The 18,238-nt window shown below is 51.5% G+C and overlaps 1 protein-coding gene across 2 annotated transcripts in view; it reads right to left on the bottom strand.

Moving 5' to 3' along the window:
• Nucleotides 1-18,238, bottom strand: part of COLEC11 (collectin subfamily member 11) — a 35,710-nt gene extending 17,472 nt beyond the window's left edge. Inside the window, exons 1-5 of one of the 2 annotated variants that reach the window (XM_033437509.2) lie at nt 14,417-18,238; nt 11,831-12,085; nt 11,483-11,607; nt 7,372-7,514; nt 727-798 (exon numbers count right to left, since the gene is read on the bottom strand). In XM_033437509.2, the coding sequence (XP_033293400.1) occupies nt 727-798; nt 7,372-7,489 (190 nt within the window). In that variant the 5' untranslated portion in view covers nt 7,490-7,514; nt 11,483-11,607; nt 11,831-12,085; nt 14,417-18,238. Of the gene's footprint in view, nt 1-726; nt 799-7,371; nt 7,515-11,482; nt 11,608-11,830 lie in introns of both variants that reach the window. The other variant, XM_049696458.1, reaches the window with a different exon arrangement.

An 18,238-nucleotide genomic window follows, 5' to 3' on the forward strand; every position in this document is an offset into this window, starting at 1 on the left:
AGGCGGGGTGGGGACGGGCTGGATAATCCCAGCATGTGTTCTCATAGAATAGTGTGCAGGCGTTGACAAAGCACTTCCAAACACAGCTTTTACGGATTTCACAAACTTTAAAGCAGCAAAAGGAAGTATATCCTAATGGTGGCATTTACTGACATCACCGTGCACCATGTAGCTTCTTTTTTAGGTAGGATCTATTTTCTGTAAGCCCCAGCACAACCCCAGGAGGCAGGCTGAACGACACTATTTTTTTTCCTAATGAGGAAACAGATTCAAGGTGACTAGGGTCCGTTAGCCAAAACTGGGAGGCCACGGTGTAACCCCCCATGCCCCACCCAAATCTGTGCTCTCTCTCCTTTGCACACCTACATGACTGTTTCCATCACTGTTCACACGCCTCCATCACTGTTTGCACACCCTCATAATTGCACTTATACGTGTAACGATCACAAGTGATCCCAAATTTGCACGTGAGGCCAAGCGAGCGCCGAGTTTCCATACACGTAACCACCCGATGAGGCACACCTCCAAGAAGGCACTTTGTTTCTCGGTGCCGGGCAGGCCAGAGCCAGGGAGCACTGTTTAAAGAGCCCTCTCTGTGCCCTGCTTCAGTCCCGAGACCTACACAGGTGCCGGGTTCCTCTCGAACGCACCCCCCTTCTCCCCACCAATAGCTCTCCAGGAGCCGGTGCCCCAGCTGTGCCCTTGGGGCCCAGGAGCAGCAGGTACCTTTCTCTCCCGTGGGGCCGACTCTTCCAGGCCGTCCTGGTGCGCCTTTGTCCCCCTTCTCTCCAGCATCCCCTGTGGAAAAAGTCACATGCCTTTAGGACCTTGCTCTAAGCGCCGGGGTCCAGTGTCTGTGTGCCGCCAGCCAGGCCCCTTGGCCTCCCTCTTCCCATCCCACCCCCGGGGGGTTTCACCCCTTCCTCCCAACCTGCTCCCAGCTTTGGCTCTAGGTCTCCCTCCCCAAGTCTCTTCTCAGGATTCTGCTGCCTTGCCTCCCCACTCCCTCTGGGAATGCATCTGTCCCTCTCTCCATCCATCCCCCTGGGCTGGCCCCAGTCTGCCTTCTGGTGCACAGGGCTCCCCAGGACCCACCATGGCTGCTCTGCTGCCCCTTACCACCCGCGCTGGCCTCTCTCTTCCCTTGTCTGGCCGGTACTCTCGGGAAGAATAAACTTGGGCACACGAGTCGGCGTCCCCTTGTCCCTTCAGTGTGAGCACCCCCCAGAGGGTACACTACTGCTCAGGGGCAGGGTCCTCCCACACGGGGACACCTGTGACCAGGTGAGCACATCACCCGGTTCAGGTTCGCTGGCCAGGTGCGTCCTGCTCTCAGCCTAAGCTACACACGCCCCCAGCCTTCCTCACAGATCCTGACCATGTTTTGGCACATTTTCCTTTATTTCCTGTTTTGTTCAGAACCGAAACAGGGAAACGGGCTGTTTGTGGAGCCTCCCTGGTACCCCGCACTTAGCACGTCCCAAGTCGACCTGGTGGTTTTCCCCAGAAGTGAGTCTCTTCTGTGGACTTTCCTGCTCCTGCCGTTGAGACACCGAGTCTCCCAGACTCCAGGCTCCAAGCCCCACGGTCATCTCTGCTTTTCTGTCTCCCTCATCGGATAAGTGCAAGCATCGCCCAGCTCTGCGAAGCCCAACCGGCCGCTCCCTCCCGATGCCCATGGGGGCTCCACGCTCAGCCACGTCTCTGCAGTTCTGGAGGTGACGGGACCACCAGCCCGCCCTCATGCGGCTCAGGGCAGGAGACAGGTCGCAAACAACCGTGGAGACACCCTGTCTGAGCAGCACAGTGCACGGGGGGAGCAGAGGACGGAGTGCGGATGGGACATCAAGGCCCCCTCCCGGTGCCCCCCGCCGCCCCCCACTCCAATCCACCCCAGAACCATCTTCCTAAAACACAGAGTCCGTTATGATACTTCCCTTCTCAAAGGAGATTCAAAACCACCAACAGCCAAATGTAGTTATAAATAATGTCCCATTTTTAAGCTCCTCCCCACAGGCCTGCACCTGGAGCCCAGGGGTCCGGTTACACTGCTGCCTCTGCCTAGTCGGCCGTGACCATCAACCCACCTGTGCGGGTTTCACCTGCTCACCTGACTGTCCAGGAAGCTGTTCCTCAGCCCCTCACTGGATCTCCGTTCTCCCGTGATGAGGACCCTGCTCTGTACCACAGTCACTGTCTCGTGGCCTCATCTACTTCCCTGATGTATCTGCCTCCCACGGGTGGGTGTGGGTGCTGACGTGCACCTGCCCAGCTGGGCAAACAGCAGGCCAACATTCAAGTGAACTTTCATTCTCCGTAAATTCTCTACACGCGCCTTCATTTGGTAAGACGCTCCCCTGAGATTACAGATTCCACAGTGAAATCCCCCAAACTGATAATCTGGCCTTAAGGGGAGGGGGCATTCCATTTAAACGTGGAATGCAGGGCTGGCACGTTACTGCCACCCCGGCACAGCTGTGCCGGCTCCATGAACCGCTGCTAAAGGGCGGCTGACACACTTGGCACACACGGGCCCCTGAATCTCTGGGTAGTTCTCGGGTTTTTTCTTATCTTTATAAAGAAAGGAAATCATTACAGTAGTAATATTTGGAGAAGAACTGATAGTCTACCAAGAAATACCGACTAACAGACTGATCTCACCATCAAGAATCAGCAGACATTGGAGGAGCACCAACATCGTGAAAAAAGAAATAACAACCCAGGAAACAGGACTCAGCGGGGCAGCCAGAATCTGACTGTGAAAGACACTGAATATCCTCATAAAGATGAGAGAGAAGAGGCACCTACGAACTAGAACAAGCGGCAATGAAAGGGGACCAACTAGGGAATCTCGTGCATGAAACACATTTTTGAAACAAGTTACTCTACAGGCAGGCTGAGTAACAGAATGGCCAATGATAAAAGCTAATTCATGAGACAAATAATTAGGATGAAGAACTTGTCTACAAGGCAACACTGAGAGAGAAGGAGATGGAAAGTTTTGTTTCGGTTTTGAAGTTATCACGTCGAGCGTTGAAGAAAAAACCCCACAGATCCCAACATGCATCATACAGGAATTCCAGAAAAGGAGAAGAGACATTCGAAGCCTTAACAGCTGTGAAGATTTAATAGCTATGACTTCCCTGCACTAAGGAAAATCACCAAAGAGCACAATGCGCGTGCCCACAGAGTGCCAGCAGGAAAGAAATGAGGGGAAAATAACTCAGATGTGTCAGAGTGACACGCAGAACATCAAGAATCAAGAGAAAATTCTATGAGCGCCACGAGGAGAAGGAATGTTTAAAGACTGCACGCATGTGAATGAGAATTAGATTGACACAGAATTGTCATTAGCAACACAGGGTACGAGAATAAAATGAAGCAGGAACTTGAACAGAAGGGCTGTAATTTAGACTGAGATCAGAAGAGGCCTCTCTGATGAAGTGGCTTTTAATGCAGACCTGCTGAACCAGGAAGATGCAGCCAGGCAGAGATTGAGGAGACAAAAGGACACTGCACAGGTGAGGTGGGACGAGCTGGGAGGGCCGGGCACAGACAGCACTCAGACCTCACACGTACGGCCCACCGGACGCCCCCGCCAGGCTTTAAGGAGGAAAATACCGTGGTCCCATGCCTGCATCAGGGGAGGACAGTGAGATTAATGTTTCCAGGGTCCAGGCCAGACGCGAGCATTATCAGTGCCCACGTCCCACTGCCCCCCGTGGACGGAGGGTCCACGTCGTGCCCGCCTGCGTCTCCTGGAGCAGCTGGGAGAGCCCTGGGCCGCACAGCGGCTCTGTGGATAATCGTGGAAAATTAACACCAAGCAAACCCACCAGCTTCTTCTATAGATTAAGATGAACTCCTAGCATTCACACACAGCCATTCGCTTAGTTCCATTAATTTAACCTGCCCCCGCCCTGCCCCGTGAGGCAGGGATCACGTCCACTTTATGATGAAGAGCCAGGCCAGAGACAGGCAACAAGCCAGCTCTCCAGCTCCGGGCAGCAAAACCCTAATCAGAGAACAAGCAGGCCACGTCCCCGACTGGACCCTCCTCTGGGAGAGAGAGCAGTCAGGACAGGAAAGAGGCAGGGAGACCAGAGCTGAGGAGGGAACTGGCCCAGAGCAGCATTTCAGAAGCGTGAAATCCCCACGTGCATGTGTTAGTCACATTATTGGCTTTATCAACCTTCTTTCAATTAATTTGATAAAACCTGTAAGAATAACGATGCCCTTTTAAAATCTCTGAGCAGCAGGCTTGCTAATACACACCAGTGTTTTCCTACCTACAGCCCATTTTTCCAGCCATCAAGGAAAGACTGCTCTTCCATCAGAATGAGTTGTTACTCTCTCCAGATACAAAGATAATGTGCTACATTTAGGTCTGTAATAGCACATGACTTTCTTCTCAAGGAGAAGGCCGCCTGGAGTCCTTGAGAAGGATTCTGAAGCCCAGTGTGGATTCGCAGGAGGAAGCACCAGGACGGGCCGGAAGCAGCCGGGCGCCATGTCCCCAGAGACCTCCTGCCACCTCCAGGCTCCGTCTCCAAGGAAACGGGCACTGGCTCCACCCTCGCAGGCTAAGCCTGGCCTGGTGGGGCCTGTAACACAGACGCGGCTGATGAACGAACGGAGACCCCTCACCTGCCTCTTTCATCTTAAGGGCGGGGCCTGAATTGTGTTTATCTCCACTGACCAAGGCAGGCCCTGGCACATGTGCTGTAATCAGATCTTTCACAGACTGCCCTGGCTCTCCGGCGCATCCTGCTCTCTGTGCCCTGAGAGCAGCATAGAATGTCCTCGAGGTCGGAGCTTGGTCTGAGGAGGAGCTGGGTGGGACCAGGCGCCGGGCAGAGGGCGGCCGGCCCGCCGCTGCCCCACGCTGCACGAGACGCGGATCCGGGGAAGGAGCTCTGCCGTGATGCCAATCTTCACTTTGCAGGGGACGCACATCCACATGGGCCTGAACGTTTGCTGCTTAGAAGCCCCAGACTTGCTTTGCTGCCATAGATTTCTCTCCTCCACTCTCACCCCTGCTGCCCAAGTCAGAGCATGAAACCCCTCCTCTGTTTCGGCTCAGCACCCTCGCATCACAAAGAAGGAACTCTCACTGACCCACGCTTCTGCGTCACAAGAAGACACGCACGGAGGGTAACGAGGTGAGGTGGGTGTGGTCATCAGCGTGACGGCGATCCGTCCACAAGGTACCTGCCTATTCGAGCATCACGATGCACACCTTGAATAGACAGAGCTTCCATCTGTCAGTTCCACCCCCAGCAAAGCTGGAAATTTAGAAAAGAACAAGATATCCAGTTTCTAGAGGCTTTCATAAATATACTAAGTTTCTCCACTAAAATCGCTGCTTTGGTGCTGACAGACTAGCGTGAAACCGGACGTGTGAAACGATGCTGCCACTGAAACGCTGGATCCGGAACACACACTGTGGGTAGCACGTGGTCTGCGTGTTGCCCATGGCCCCAAACATCCCACACAGCTTCAGCACCACTCGGGAGCCTGTCTGACCACCTGCCAGAAGATGAGCTTTGGCGAGCAGGGGCTCCGCAGATTCCCTGGCAGACCCCTCCGCTGGAGGGCCCACACCGTGTCTGCTCACTGCAGACACTCAGTCTGCGAACGGGGGAGGAGCAGGAGAGTGACAGCAAGTCGGCTCTCTGTGGACCATGCCTCCACCTGGCAATACAGTGGCTCATCACTGTGGACCATGCCTCCACCTGGCAATACAGTGGCTCATCACCGACCACAGCATGGTGTTGGGTGGTGAGAAATCATTGCTTAGAGGAGGTGAGGTGTCCCTGGAGCGGGCCACCCTCGGAGAAGGAAGCACTGCAGGGGACCCGCCGAGCACGCGGGTTGGAACGCCCTTAACATGGATGCAGCAGAAATGGTCACCGACGCAGATGTCAAAAAGCATCTGTCTCAGAGTACCCTCAAGACGTGCTTGAAAACCCAGAGACATCTGAATATTGATAGTGTCCCGGTTTTATATTTAAATGGCGAATGTGGCTATACAGTAGAATATCTGGACCGAGCTTTCCCAGACACCCACAACTCTGTGCTCAGAGAGAAGCACTGCTGCTAGCATGCCAGTATATCTCCGTCTAGATTTTTTCCTATTTCTGTGTATTTGTATATTTTTAATGGGGTTAGGAAGAGACTGTTTAAAGTCACTGACTCTGGGACTTCCCTGGCAGTCCAGTGGTTAAGACTCCACACTCCCAATGCAGGGGGCCCGGTGTTCAATCCCTGGTCAGGGAACTAAGATCCCACAAGCTGCAGTGCAGCCAAAACAGTAACAATAATAATAAATAAATAAATAAAAATGACTGACTCTTTCTATAACAATAAACATACGCTTACACCGTTCTTTAGGGCCTCCTCCCGGTGTATGTTTCCCAGGTTATGGGAGATTCGCTCGAGTCAGGAGCTGTGTGCTTCAGAGGCCCCGAGCAATTTTAGAGCAGAGAACAAACGGCCGTGTAACTTCATTACTAAGAGCACACGCAGCCCTATAGAGGCAGGAGGGGCAGAGTGGAGTCTGGGGATGCGGGACCCTGCCCGCTGCTCCTAGGAGCACAAGGCCCAAGGGGCATGCTCGCCCCACGTGGTGGAGGTGCCCTGTCCCCGTCTTGAAATTCTTTCTAACTTTTGAACAAAAGATCCCACATTTTCATCTGCATTGGGCCCCTCGAATTACGGAGCTGGTCCTGCTTGGGAGCCACACGGCTTGGGATCTCCTGCCCGTGCGCGGTAGAACCCGGTGACTTTTTGAGTGAAGGCCCTCCCCCTGTGCTGGTGCCCACCCATCCCTGCTCTACAGAGGCAGCCCCCCTGGAGGCGCATCACAGACAAAGCGCAGGAGGCGTTTTCTTGATTTTTCGAAGGAGGAATAAAGAGCTCTCAGGAGCTGTAGCAGGAGCCCAGGCTTCAGAGCTACGCAACCCACTCAGACAAGCTGCTAAGTTTCCCTGAGCCTGGACCGGCCTCATCTGCACAATGAGAGCATCTCACCCTGAGAGGCGCTGCGGGTGACGTGTGCAGTGCCTGGAACACACCTCGGACGCCTTACAGGGTCCCTGCAGAGAGGACCGAGCTGCACACGAACGTCTGGTTTCAGAATTACAGGGTCCCTCGCCTGAAGACAGTGTGGACGCCACGTACAGTCTGACCCTGGACTTTACAGAAGGGGGGACCAGGGCCATCGACGGGGCAGATTTTCCCGCGGCCGGGCCCCGAGCCGGCCCGGGGACGCGGGATGAGCTCTGCATCCGCCGCTCGCACGCAGCTCCCGCCTGCACTCTGGCCGCTGCCCGGGAGGCCCTGACCTCCAGGAGGCCCGGCGGAAGTTACCTTTGAGGCCGGGGACGAGAATCTGCACAGAGCAGGTGTCGTCCACCGTCTGCTGAGCGCCCCCAGCCCGGAGCACCGACAGGAAGGCCAGGCCAATCAGAGCCAGAGACTGCTTCATGGTGAGCCTCGCAGCACGTTGACTCCTGAAGGGAGGGAGAAGCAGTAAACAGTGACGGGAATTCCGGGAACCGGGACAGCAAGTGACAGTGTGCAGGCGCGCCGGCCACCACACTCGCCCCGCTTGGGGGCCGCGGTGGCAGCTGCCCTGGAGCGGCTGTCAGTGCTTTGGTGCCTCTTTCTCTTCCTGTCGCTCTGTCTGTCTCCCTCTCTGTCATTCTGTCTTTCTCACACGGGTGCCGACTGAAACCTCCACCGAGACATCCCCTTCGCCCAGCAGTGACAACAGTCACCACTCCGGATGCGTTACTCCAGATTCTTCTTCTGATTCCTTATAACTGATACCTGATACACACAGAGGCATGTTTACCGTTACGTGAAAACTCGGACGCTCAGCCATAAAACAAACATTGGTGAGCATTCGCTTCACACGTCCGGGCCCCTGACCCGAGTCCCCGGTGCCCATCCCGCCCCCGGCCTCCCCTCGGAGGAGCCGCTCTCCTCACCTGAGCCCACCTTCTCCTGCTGTTTCCAAAACAGCCTCAGTGCACGGCAGTGGATGCATTCTTAGACAACGCCGTGTCTAGTGTGCCAGGTTCTGAGTTTTATGAGATACTGGGTCACGCTGTGTGTCGTCTTACCTACTTGACTCAACATCGTGCTCCAGGATTCATCAACGTTATGCTGCCGCACACTCCTGTAGCTTACTATGTCCTCACGTCAATGAGGAAGCCCCCGTCACCAAAGGGTGTGGGACAGGGACAGAGGTTGGAAGGACACAGCTGCCCCCCCGTCCCTGTGCCGGTCCCCTCGCCATGGGCCAGTGAGGAAGCACGCAGACTTTGAGGTCTGCCCCCCGGGACCTTGGTGTCTGGATGCCACAGTGCTGGGAGACAGCTGTGCATCCGGCTGCACCCGGACCAGCGCCCTGGCTAGACTGCATCTCCTGTCAGCTTGTTCCCTCACCTTACAGCGAGGCAAGCGTCCTGGGGTCACCCTGAGGAAGAACAGGCAGCGGTGCACGCAGCTCAGCACCAGGCCGGCCCCACTGGACAGCAGCTTTTGACATCCTGGCCACCACACCCTGGGAAGGAGTCCCACAGCCGGCCCTGGCTTCCAGACAAATGAAGGGCTGGAAGCAGAGCTGCTGAGTGAGAGCGTTCTGTGCCCCCCGTGAAGAGCCTGTGCGTTAGCCAGATCTTCCACGAAGGGGACAGAGGTGACAGTCATCCGTGCCGTCCTGCAGTGAGGCCCCGGCTCCCCACGTGTGGTCACAGATCTGATCCTGTAGGGACAAGGCAGGGGGAGGACTGCTCACCAGATCGGGGACAACATGGTGCTCATGCAACCCTGCACAGGGATGGGCACGTCATTCCAGCCTCACGGGCCAGGAGGCCAGAGGCAGAGACCTCAGTGACAACTAAGAAGTGGTGACGATGGGCTGGCCTGGGACTTCCTAACGCTGTCCTGTCAGCACTGTTGCTCACTCGGCCCGACTGTCAGCTTCCCCGAATCAAAGTAAGGGCCCATCCTCCCCCTCAGTCACAGCAGTAGTGGGCTTTTATTTTATTTAATTTTCTAACATTCACGTTTGGTGGAGAGAAAAGGAGCTAACGTTTACTGCACACCAAACGTGGACACACACGCCTTATTTAGTCCCCGGACCCCCTGGTGACGTATACGGCCCCTGGTTTTAAAGACAGTGAATAGGAGGCAGTGAGAGGCTGCAGGGCCCTTCAGGCATGCGGGCCCCGGCGAGCTGGCTCTCTCCGTCTCCTTTGTCAGCTAAGCCTTGACCCCCGAGCGAGCAGCTCATCCCGGACATCGGCCGCCGTGAGCACCTGCAGCCGTAACTGGAAGAGCTTGGAGCACTCAGGCCTGGGGTTTGCAGGCGCTAAGCTGAGCGAGTGAATGGAAGGATGGGCACATGAATGAATGAACGCCCATAGGTTCCCAGCGGCACTCACATAGAACGTGACACTCTTCTCCTGCTGATGGCTTTCCACGTTCCCATGGTGTTCCCAGGGCCAGCGCCTCAGACACGCGACCTGTGCGGACCCACGTAGAGGGCCGCACAATGGGACTGTGGCCTGAATTCCTAATGGTCTTTGAACAAAGCAGCACCGCCAAGTGTGCGGCCAGCCCGGACGATCACACTGTGTTCTTAACCATGAAGAGCGCAGCTGCTGCTTTAGCGGCAAGTCACCTGTTCCTGTCAAGGAGGTACTTCTTGAAGGCGATGATAATAGAATGTTACGTGTCAACTAGCTGGCGGTTTTTAAAAAGCCACGATAAACACTTGCTCCCCTGACTTTTGTGCTCAGGCCAATGGATGCTTGCCTCTTGGTATGTGTGGGAGGCCAGCTGTGTTTAGATTGTTTTAAATGTCTCGGGAACTGCATGGGAATTTCCTCTCTAGCTAGAGACAACTGGGTCAGAAGACAGCCACCTTGTTCAGCAAGACTCGCTGCTCTCACACTGCAGAAGATCAGATGCCACCTCCCAAGGAGGGGGAGCGAGGGGCAGAGGGCCTGGAGTGCAGGGAAGCCGGGGCTGCCCTCCCGCTGGCCCTCGGCCCTTGGCCCGCTCACGCGTCTGGGCCCACCTCGGGTCCTGCAGCAGGAATCAGTGCGGGCGGCCCTGGTGGGAGCCTCTTTCCCAGACTTCGGGCTCCTTCCTGCCCTCTTACAAGAGGAATTTTGTTTTATAAACGGGGAGGCTGCAGCTCCTCCTGGGTCTCTTCAAGAAAAACATCCTTATCTCCCAGCCAAGGCCCGCCCCTCCGTGAAGGAGGCCAGCTTGGCCGAGAAGAAAGGAAATTCAATTTGGAATTCTTGGTAGAAACACGATATAACAATGAAATAGACAGGGAAAAAAGTGCGGCTTAATGGGCCAAACGTGCAACTGTACATTTTCATTAAATGTCTACAGCAGGGCCCACCGTCTTACGGGCACCGTGAATGCCTGCAGAGAAGCACGTCCCTAGAAGCGTTGCGGGTCTCACTGGCAGGCAGACACCCCACCCCCACCCCTACAGTGACACTGGGCCTTCCCCAGCGACTATGGCACTGACAGAGTTTCACCCCAAGGGCACACATTTTTCCTATCTTTTTACCAAGACCATGAAGCAAGAAGAGGCCTTTTCCCTATTACCTCCCCGGGCCTTATGCAAATCGTCTGTTCTTTTATTTGGCATATAGATTTTTCAAATTCGTAAATAGAACTGAACAGCTGTGAACGTTTGGGGCGCCGCTCTGCTTGCTACCCGGGCAACGTGCTTCCCATCAAACAGAAAATCCAGTTATGCACACTCAGTGGCTTCCAAACTTTACCTCTTAACTTCAGAACCACTGCCTAACTTCGGCCGGACAGCCAGGGCCAAGGCAGGAGGGCCCCTAGGACGCTGTGGAATCCAATTTTGGAGGCAGGATGACCCCACCCCGTACAGGGTGACCCTATGTGCCCTTGAAAGTTGCCTTCTCCAGCCCCGCCTTTCGCCCCACATCTGGGACTCCCACCACTGAGCCCGAAACAGAGAGGTTGTCCACTGAGCAGAGAGGAGCTGGTCACCCCGTCGCTCCCGCTGGGGGGTCCACCAGGCCCCAGGAGCCTGAGCTAGCTGCTCAGGAAGGTGTGTGTGCCAGGGGCTGGGACGGGGGTTTTGCGGCCGCTTGTACCCCGGCTGGGATGCAGGAAAAACTGCGTCACCCCTTTGAACCTATGGAAACCTGATCATCTCCTAGTAACTGGTAGCTCTGGTGCCCGGCGCTCGGCTCCAGGAAGTTTCCACCGTGAGCTACCGAATCAATCAAGCCTCAGAATTCTGGCCTGATCCCTGCGACACACCCGATCTGAGAGCAAATCCCTCGGCCCTGCACCCAGTTCCTACCTGTGCCCCGTCAGGAGCCTCGCCTTCCCGCCTGAGCATCTCCCGCGGGTTCCCCACCCCCGTCCCGCTCCCAAGGCTGCAGAGTGGCCAGCAGAGCGTCCCTACCTGAGGCGTGCGCCAGGCCAGGCTGCTGTTTTCGGGCCGCGGTCCCACACGTCGGGCAAGAGGCCTGGCTGTCAGACTGCCCGGCAACTCAGGCTGGGGCTGCAGTATTATCTGCAAACAGCTTCCTGTTTGAAATGCATGAGGCGGAGAAGGGAGTGTGGGAACTTGGAAACACGTGAGATGTCGGGGTCTTGGGGCCCCTCCTGGAGACGCCTCCCTAACTCTGCACCCCAAACTCCCCAGTCAGTCCCTTTTTATCCACCTTTTCTGTTCCTCTCATTTTTTGAAAAAATAAGCATGTGTATCGTGGAAATTTAGGAAAGTAGAAAGAAGAGCAACAACTGTCACCTGGTATCACACGGACAGGACTAAATACAGGCCGGCATATTTTGCAGTTTTTCCATATAGGTTTCACTCCAAAAGCATAAAGTATTCGTCTGCTGCGTGTCGAGACCTAACCGGTGGTGAGGCCCCAAACTCCCTCGGCTCACAGGAGTGTCATTTAAGGCAACAAACACATGCCAAATCCACGTCTTTGGAGGGGGCTGGGCAGGTCCAGCTCCTGTGTGGCCTGACTTATACACGAAAGGGCAGATGGGGGTCCTTTAAGAAAAAGACACATATCAAATTATGATCATAAAAAGTGAGGTCCAAAAGTGAATACTTATTAAGACTGACAAGAGAAGTCATAACAAATTACAAATTTTAGAACTGACAAATTCCACACACACCACAAAATCCATGAAAAAGAATGGATTCTTTATTAAAACCACCTGATAGCATAAGAAAATTTGACAACTTAGACGAAAACAGACCACTTCCTGGAAAACACAAACTACCACAATGGACCCAATATGAAACAGAGAATTTAACAGCCCTATAGCAATTAAGGGGATTGCATTTGTAATTTTAAAACTCCCTAAAAGGAAACCTCTAGCCCAGATGGTTTCACAGGAGGATTCTACCAAACGTTTAAAGAAAAATAACACCAATTCTACACACTTCTACCAGAAAATAGAAGAGGAGGGAACACTTACCAATTCATTTTATGAAGTTAGTGTTACCCTGACACCGAAACCAGACAAAGACAATACCAAAGAAGAAAACTACAGACCAATAACCCGCAAGGATATAGATGCAAAAATCTTTAACAAAATATCAGGAAAGAGGATTGAGCAATATATAAAAGGATTTGCAAACTATTTACAAACAAGTGGGGTATTTTGGGGATGCAAGGCTGGGTCAATATTCAAAAATCAACTAGTCATTAAGAATGCAGTGTTTGGGGGCTTCCCTGGTGGCGCAGTGGTTGAGAGTCCACCTGCCGATGCAGGGGACACAGGTTTGTGCCCCGATCCAGGAAGATCCCACATGCCACGGAGCTGCTGGGTCCGTGAGCCATGGCCACTGAGCCTGCACGTCCGGAGCCTGTGCTCCGCAACGGGAGAGGCCACAACAGTGAGAGGCCTGCATACCGCAAAAAAAAAAAAAAAAAAAGAATGCAGTGTTTGGAGACGCAAAAGGGAAGAGATATGGGAACATATGTGTATGTATAACTGATTCACTTTGTTATAAAGCAGAAACTAACACACCATTGTAAAGCAATTATACTCCAATAAAGATGTGTAAAAAACAAAAAAAAGAATGCAGTGTTTGAACAATTTTAATGACCTGGAGAAATGTTCACGATGGAATGATAAAGAATTAAACAGAACAAGGAGGATATAAAAAAAGTCAACCAGGGGCTTCCCTGGTGGCGCAGTGGTTGAGAGTCCGCCTGCCGATGCAGGGGACACGGGTTCGTGCCCCGGTCCGGGAGGATCCCACATGCCGCAGAGCGGCTGGGCCCGTGAGCCGTGGCCGCTGAGCCTGCGCGTCCGGAGCCTGTGCTCCGCAACGGGAGAGGCCACGACAGTGAGAGGCCCGCGTACCACAAAAAAAAAAAAAAAGTCAACCAGAGTAATCCACCATACTAACAAGCCAACAGAGGAAAATCACATGATCATATCAATCGAGGCAGTAAAAGCATTTGACAAAATCCAACACCCTTTCATGATAAAAACTCTCAGAAAAATAAGAATAGACGGGGAACTTCCTCACCTTGACAAAGAGCATCCATTTTTTTGGATAAAAGATATGTTTTTTTACTGAAATATATTTGACATACAATGTGCAAGTCCAAGGTATATAACGTGTTGATCTGATACACCTGTGCCTGGTAATATGGCTGCCTACCATTGTAAAATTATTTAGCACTCCATTACACCATGTAGTTGTCATTGCTTCTTTTGTGGTGGGAATAATTAAGATCTAGTCTCTCAGAAGTTTTGATGATTTAAGTAAAATATTGTTGTCTATATTCACTATACTGTGCATCAGATCTCCAGGACTTATTTATCTATTAGTTGCACATTTGTGCCCTGAAACATCTCTCCTATTCCCCAACCCTAACCCTGGCAACCAACACTCCCCTCTGTTTCTACGAGTTTGGCTTCCTCTGACCCACATGTAAGTTATATCATACAATATTTGTCTTTCTCTGTCTGGATTATCTCACTTAGCATAATGACCTCAAGGGCCAACCACGCCATCACAAATGGAAAGACATTTCTCCTTCTCATGGCTGAATAATATTCGATTGTGTGTGTATATATATATTTATCTCACACTTTTATCATTCATCCTTTGACAGGCACTTAGGTTTCTGTACCTTGGCTATTGTGAATAATGCTCCAATAAACCTGGGAGGGCAGACATCCCTTTGATAATGTTTTCATTACCTTTGCATAAATACCCAGAAGTGGAATTGCACAACCATATGGTAATTCCATTTTTACTTTTTTGAGGAGCCTCCATGCTGTTTTCCATAGTGGCTGCACCAATGTACATTCCCACCAACAGTGTTTTCTCCACACTCTCGGCAACACTCATTACCTTTCATCTTCTTGATGCCCGGCATTCTGGCAGGTGTGAGGTGATAGCTCGCGGTTTTGATGTGCATTTCCCTGATGATTAGCGATGTTGAACATCGCTTCATGTGTCTGTCGGCCATTTGCATGTCCTTTGGAAAAATGTCTTCCTGTTTCATCAAAGAGCATCTATTTTTAAAAACCAACACTAACATCATCCTCAGGTGAAGGCTGAGTGCCCCCTCCTGAGATCAGGAAAATCAGGACAGTAATCTTACTTCTTATTTAGCAACATGCTGGAAGTTCCAGCCCATGCAGAAGGCATGGAAAGGAAACAAAAGCCACAGGGATCAGAAAGGGAAAAGTAAAACAGTCCCTTGTTGCAGAGGACACGACTGTCTGCCAAGAAAATCCCAAGGAGTCTACAAAAAACTTCTAGAACTATTAAGTGAGTTCAGCAAGGTCTCAGAATACAAGATAAACATACAAAAATCAGTTGTATTTCTATAAGCTAGCAGTGAACGTATGGACACTGAAATTAAAAGCAATACAATTTACAATTGCTCAATAAAATGAAATTTGTAGGTATAAATCTAACAAAACATGTATAGGACCTATATGCTGAAACACAACATGCTGGTGAGAAAATCACAGACGATCTAAACAAACGGAGAGACATGTCATGTTCATGACCAGAAGGCTCCGCATAGGATGTCATTTCCCCCAAAACCGATCTACAAGCTTAACACAATTCTTATTGAAATCTCAGCAAGAGTTTTTACAGATACAGACAATACTATTCTAAAATGTATATGAAAGACAAAGGAACCAGAATAGCTAAAATAATTTTGAAAAAGAATAAAGAGGAATCAGTCTACCCAGTTTCAAGACTTATTATACAATGGAACAGAACAGAGAACCCACACAAATGTACCCAACTGATTTTGTTAAGTTTTTTTAAATAAAATGCACATAACATAAAATTTATCCTCTTAATCGCTTTAACTGTAGAGTTCAATGGTATTAAATACATTCATAATGTCACGCAACCATCACTACCATCCAGCTCCATATTTCTTTCCACCTTGTAACACTGAACCTCTGTCCCCATTAAACATAACTCCCCACTGTCCCCCCATCTCAGCCCCTAGCCACCACCATTCGACTTTTCATTTCTATGAACTGACTATTCTAAGCATCTCAGGTAAGTGGAATCACAGAGTATTTGTGTAACTGGCTTATTTCACTTAACCTAATGTCCTCAAGGTTCATCCACATGATAGCAGTTGTCAGAATTCCCTTCCTTTTTTTTAAAATTTATTTTGCTTTGTTTTGTTCTAATTTTATTTTTGGCTGCATTGGGTCCTCATTGCTGTGTGTGGGCCTTCTCCAGTTGGCGGCGAGCGGGGGCTACTCTTCATTGCGGTGCGCAGGCTTCTCACTGCGGTGGCTTCTCTTGTTGCGGAGCACGGGCTCTAGGTGCGCGGGATTCAGTAGTTGCAGCACGCGGGCTTAGTCGCTCCGCGCTTGTGGGATCTTCCCGGACCAGGGATCACACCCGTGTCCCCTGCATTGGCAGGTGGATTCTTAACCACTGCACCACCAGGGAAGTCCAATTTTTTTATATATATATTTATTTATTTACTTTGGCTGCATCAGGTCTTAGTTGCAGCACACGGGATCTTTAGTTGCAGCACACGTGCAGGATCTAGTTCCCCAACCAGGGATCACACCCGGGCCTCCTACACTGGGAGCGTGGACTCTTACCCACTGGACCACCAAGGAAGTCCCTCCCCTGCTTTTTAAGGCTGAGTAATGTCCCACTGTATGTATGGACCATGTTTTGCTCATCTATTTATCCACTGGTGGACACTGGGGTTGCTTTTACATTTTAGCTCCTGTGAATAATGCTATGAACATGGGTGTACAAATATCTCTTCCAGACCTTGCTTTTAATTCTTTTGGTTATACCCAGAAGTGAAGTTGCTGGACCGTATGGTAGCTCTATTTTTACTTTTTTGAGGAGCTGCCATACTGTCTTCTAAAGTGGCTGCACCACTTTACGTTCCCACCAACAAGGGCTCCAATTCCTCCACAGCCTCACCAGCACTTGCTGTTTTCTGGGTTTTGTTTTGTTTTGTTTTGATAGCAGCCATCCCAAAAGTTGTGAGGTCGCTCTCTTTGTAGTTTTGACTTTCATTTCCCTCCTGACCAGTGCACCTTTTCATGTGCTAACTGGCCTACGCGGCACTCAGCGTGGCTTGTGGGATTTTAGTTCCCCGACCAGGGATTGAACCTGGGCCACGCAGTGAAAGCACCAGGTCCTAACCACTGGACCGCCAGGGAATTCCCTAGACCCAACTGATTTTTGACAAAGGAGCAAAAGCAACTCAGTGGAAGGAGGATGGTCTTTTTTTTTTTTTTTTTTTGCGGTACGCGGGCCTCTCACCACTGTGGACTCTCCCATTGCGGAGCACAGGCTCCAGATGCGCAGGCTCAGCAGCCACAGCTCACGGGCCCAGCCGCTCCGCAGCATGTGGGATCTTCCCGGACCGGGACACAAACCCGCGTCCCCTGCATCGGCAGGTGGACTCTCAACCACTGCGCCACCAGGGAAGCCTGAGGATGGTCTTTTTAATAAATGGTGCTGGAGCAGCTCAACATCCAGAGGCAACAGGTGAACCTTATACAAATATTAACTCAAAATAGATCACGAACTTAAGTGTAAAATTATAAAACTTTTAGAAAAAACATAGGAGAAAAATCTTCAGGATCTAGGGATAGGCAAATAGCTCTTAGACATAAAACACCAAAAGTACAATCCCCAGAAGCAAAAATTGATAAATTGTACTTCATCAAAATGAAAACCCTATTAAAATGCAAAAACATGCTACAGGAGGGGAAAAAATATTCACAAACTATATATCTACCAAAGGTCTTTTATCTAGAATTATAAAGTACTCTCAAAACTCAACAGGAAAATAACAATCCAGTTAAAAAACGGGCCACAACATGAAAAGCTATTACAACCAAGAGTCTGTGCGGATGGCAAAGAAGCACATGAAAAGATGTCCAACATCACTGGCCACCAGGGAAACGCCCCTCACACCCACAGTGAGGCACACCGCACACCTGTCACAATGGCTGCCACTGAAAGGAGCAAGGACCCCAAATGCTGTTGAGGATGACAAGCTGGGGGGGATGTAATGGTGCAGCCGCTCTGGGAACAGTTGGGCACTTTCTTAAGACACTGAACATGCAACTACCCTACAACCCGGCGATTGCACTCCTGGGCGTTTACCCCAGGAGCCAAGACTTACCTTCACATGAAAACCTGAACATCCACGGCGGTTTATAGCAGCTGAATCCCTAACAGCCCCAAACTGAGAACAACTCAGACGTCCTTCAATGGGCGGCTGGTTAAAGAAACTCTGGTCCTCAATACCAGGGAGCACCGCTCAGTGGTAAAGGAACCAACTACGGACACAGCACCAACTGGGAGGGTCTCCAGAGAATTCTGAATGAAAAGAGCCAGTCCTACAAAGGTTCTGCACTGCCTGCTTCCGTTTATAGAATGGTATTGAAATGATGAAACTACAAAATGAACGGACCAGTGGTGGCCAGGGCCTGAGGAGGTGGGCGTGGTGTAAGAGAGGGACAGAGGGACGTCCGTGACCCGTGATGTGGGCCCTGCTCCCGCAGGACCTATTACCACTGGGGAGACAGGGTACACGGACTCCTCTGGTTTACTTCTTACAGCTGCATGTGAAGCTACAATTGTCTCAAAATTAAAACTTGCACTTAAGAAAAGCTGCCTGGGGCTTCCCTGGTGGCGCAGTGGTTGAGA

This window comes from Orcinus orca, chromosome 13 (assembly GCF_937001465.1).
Source record: "Orcinus orca chromosome 13, mOrcOrc1.1, whole genome shotgun sequence".
In the NCBI taxonomy this organism is placed as follows: Eukaryota; Metazoa; Chordata; class Mammalia; order Artiodactyla; family Delphinidae; genus Orcinus; species Orcinus orca.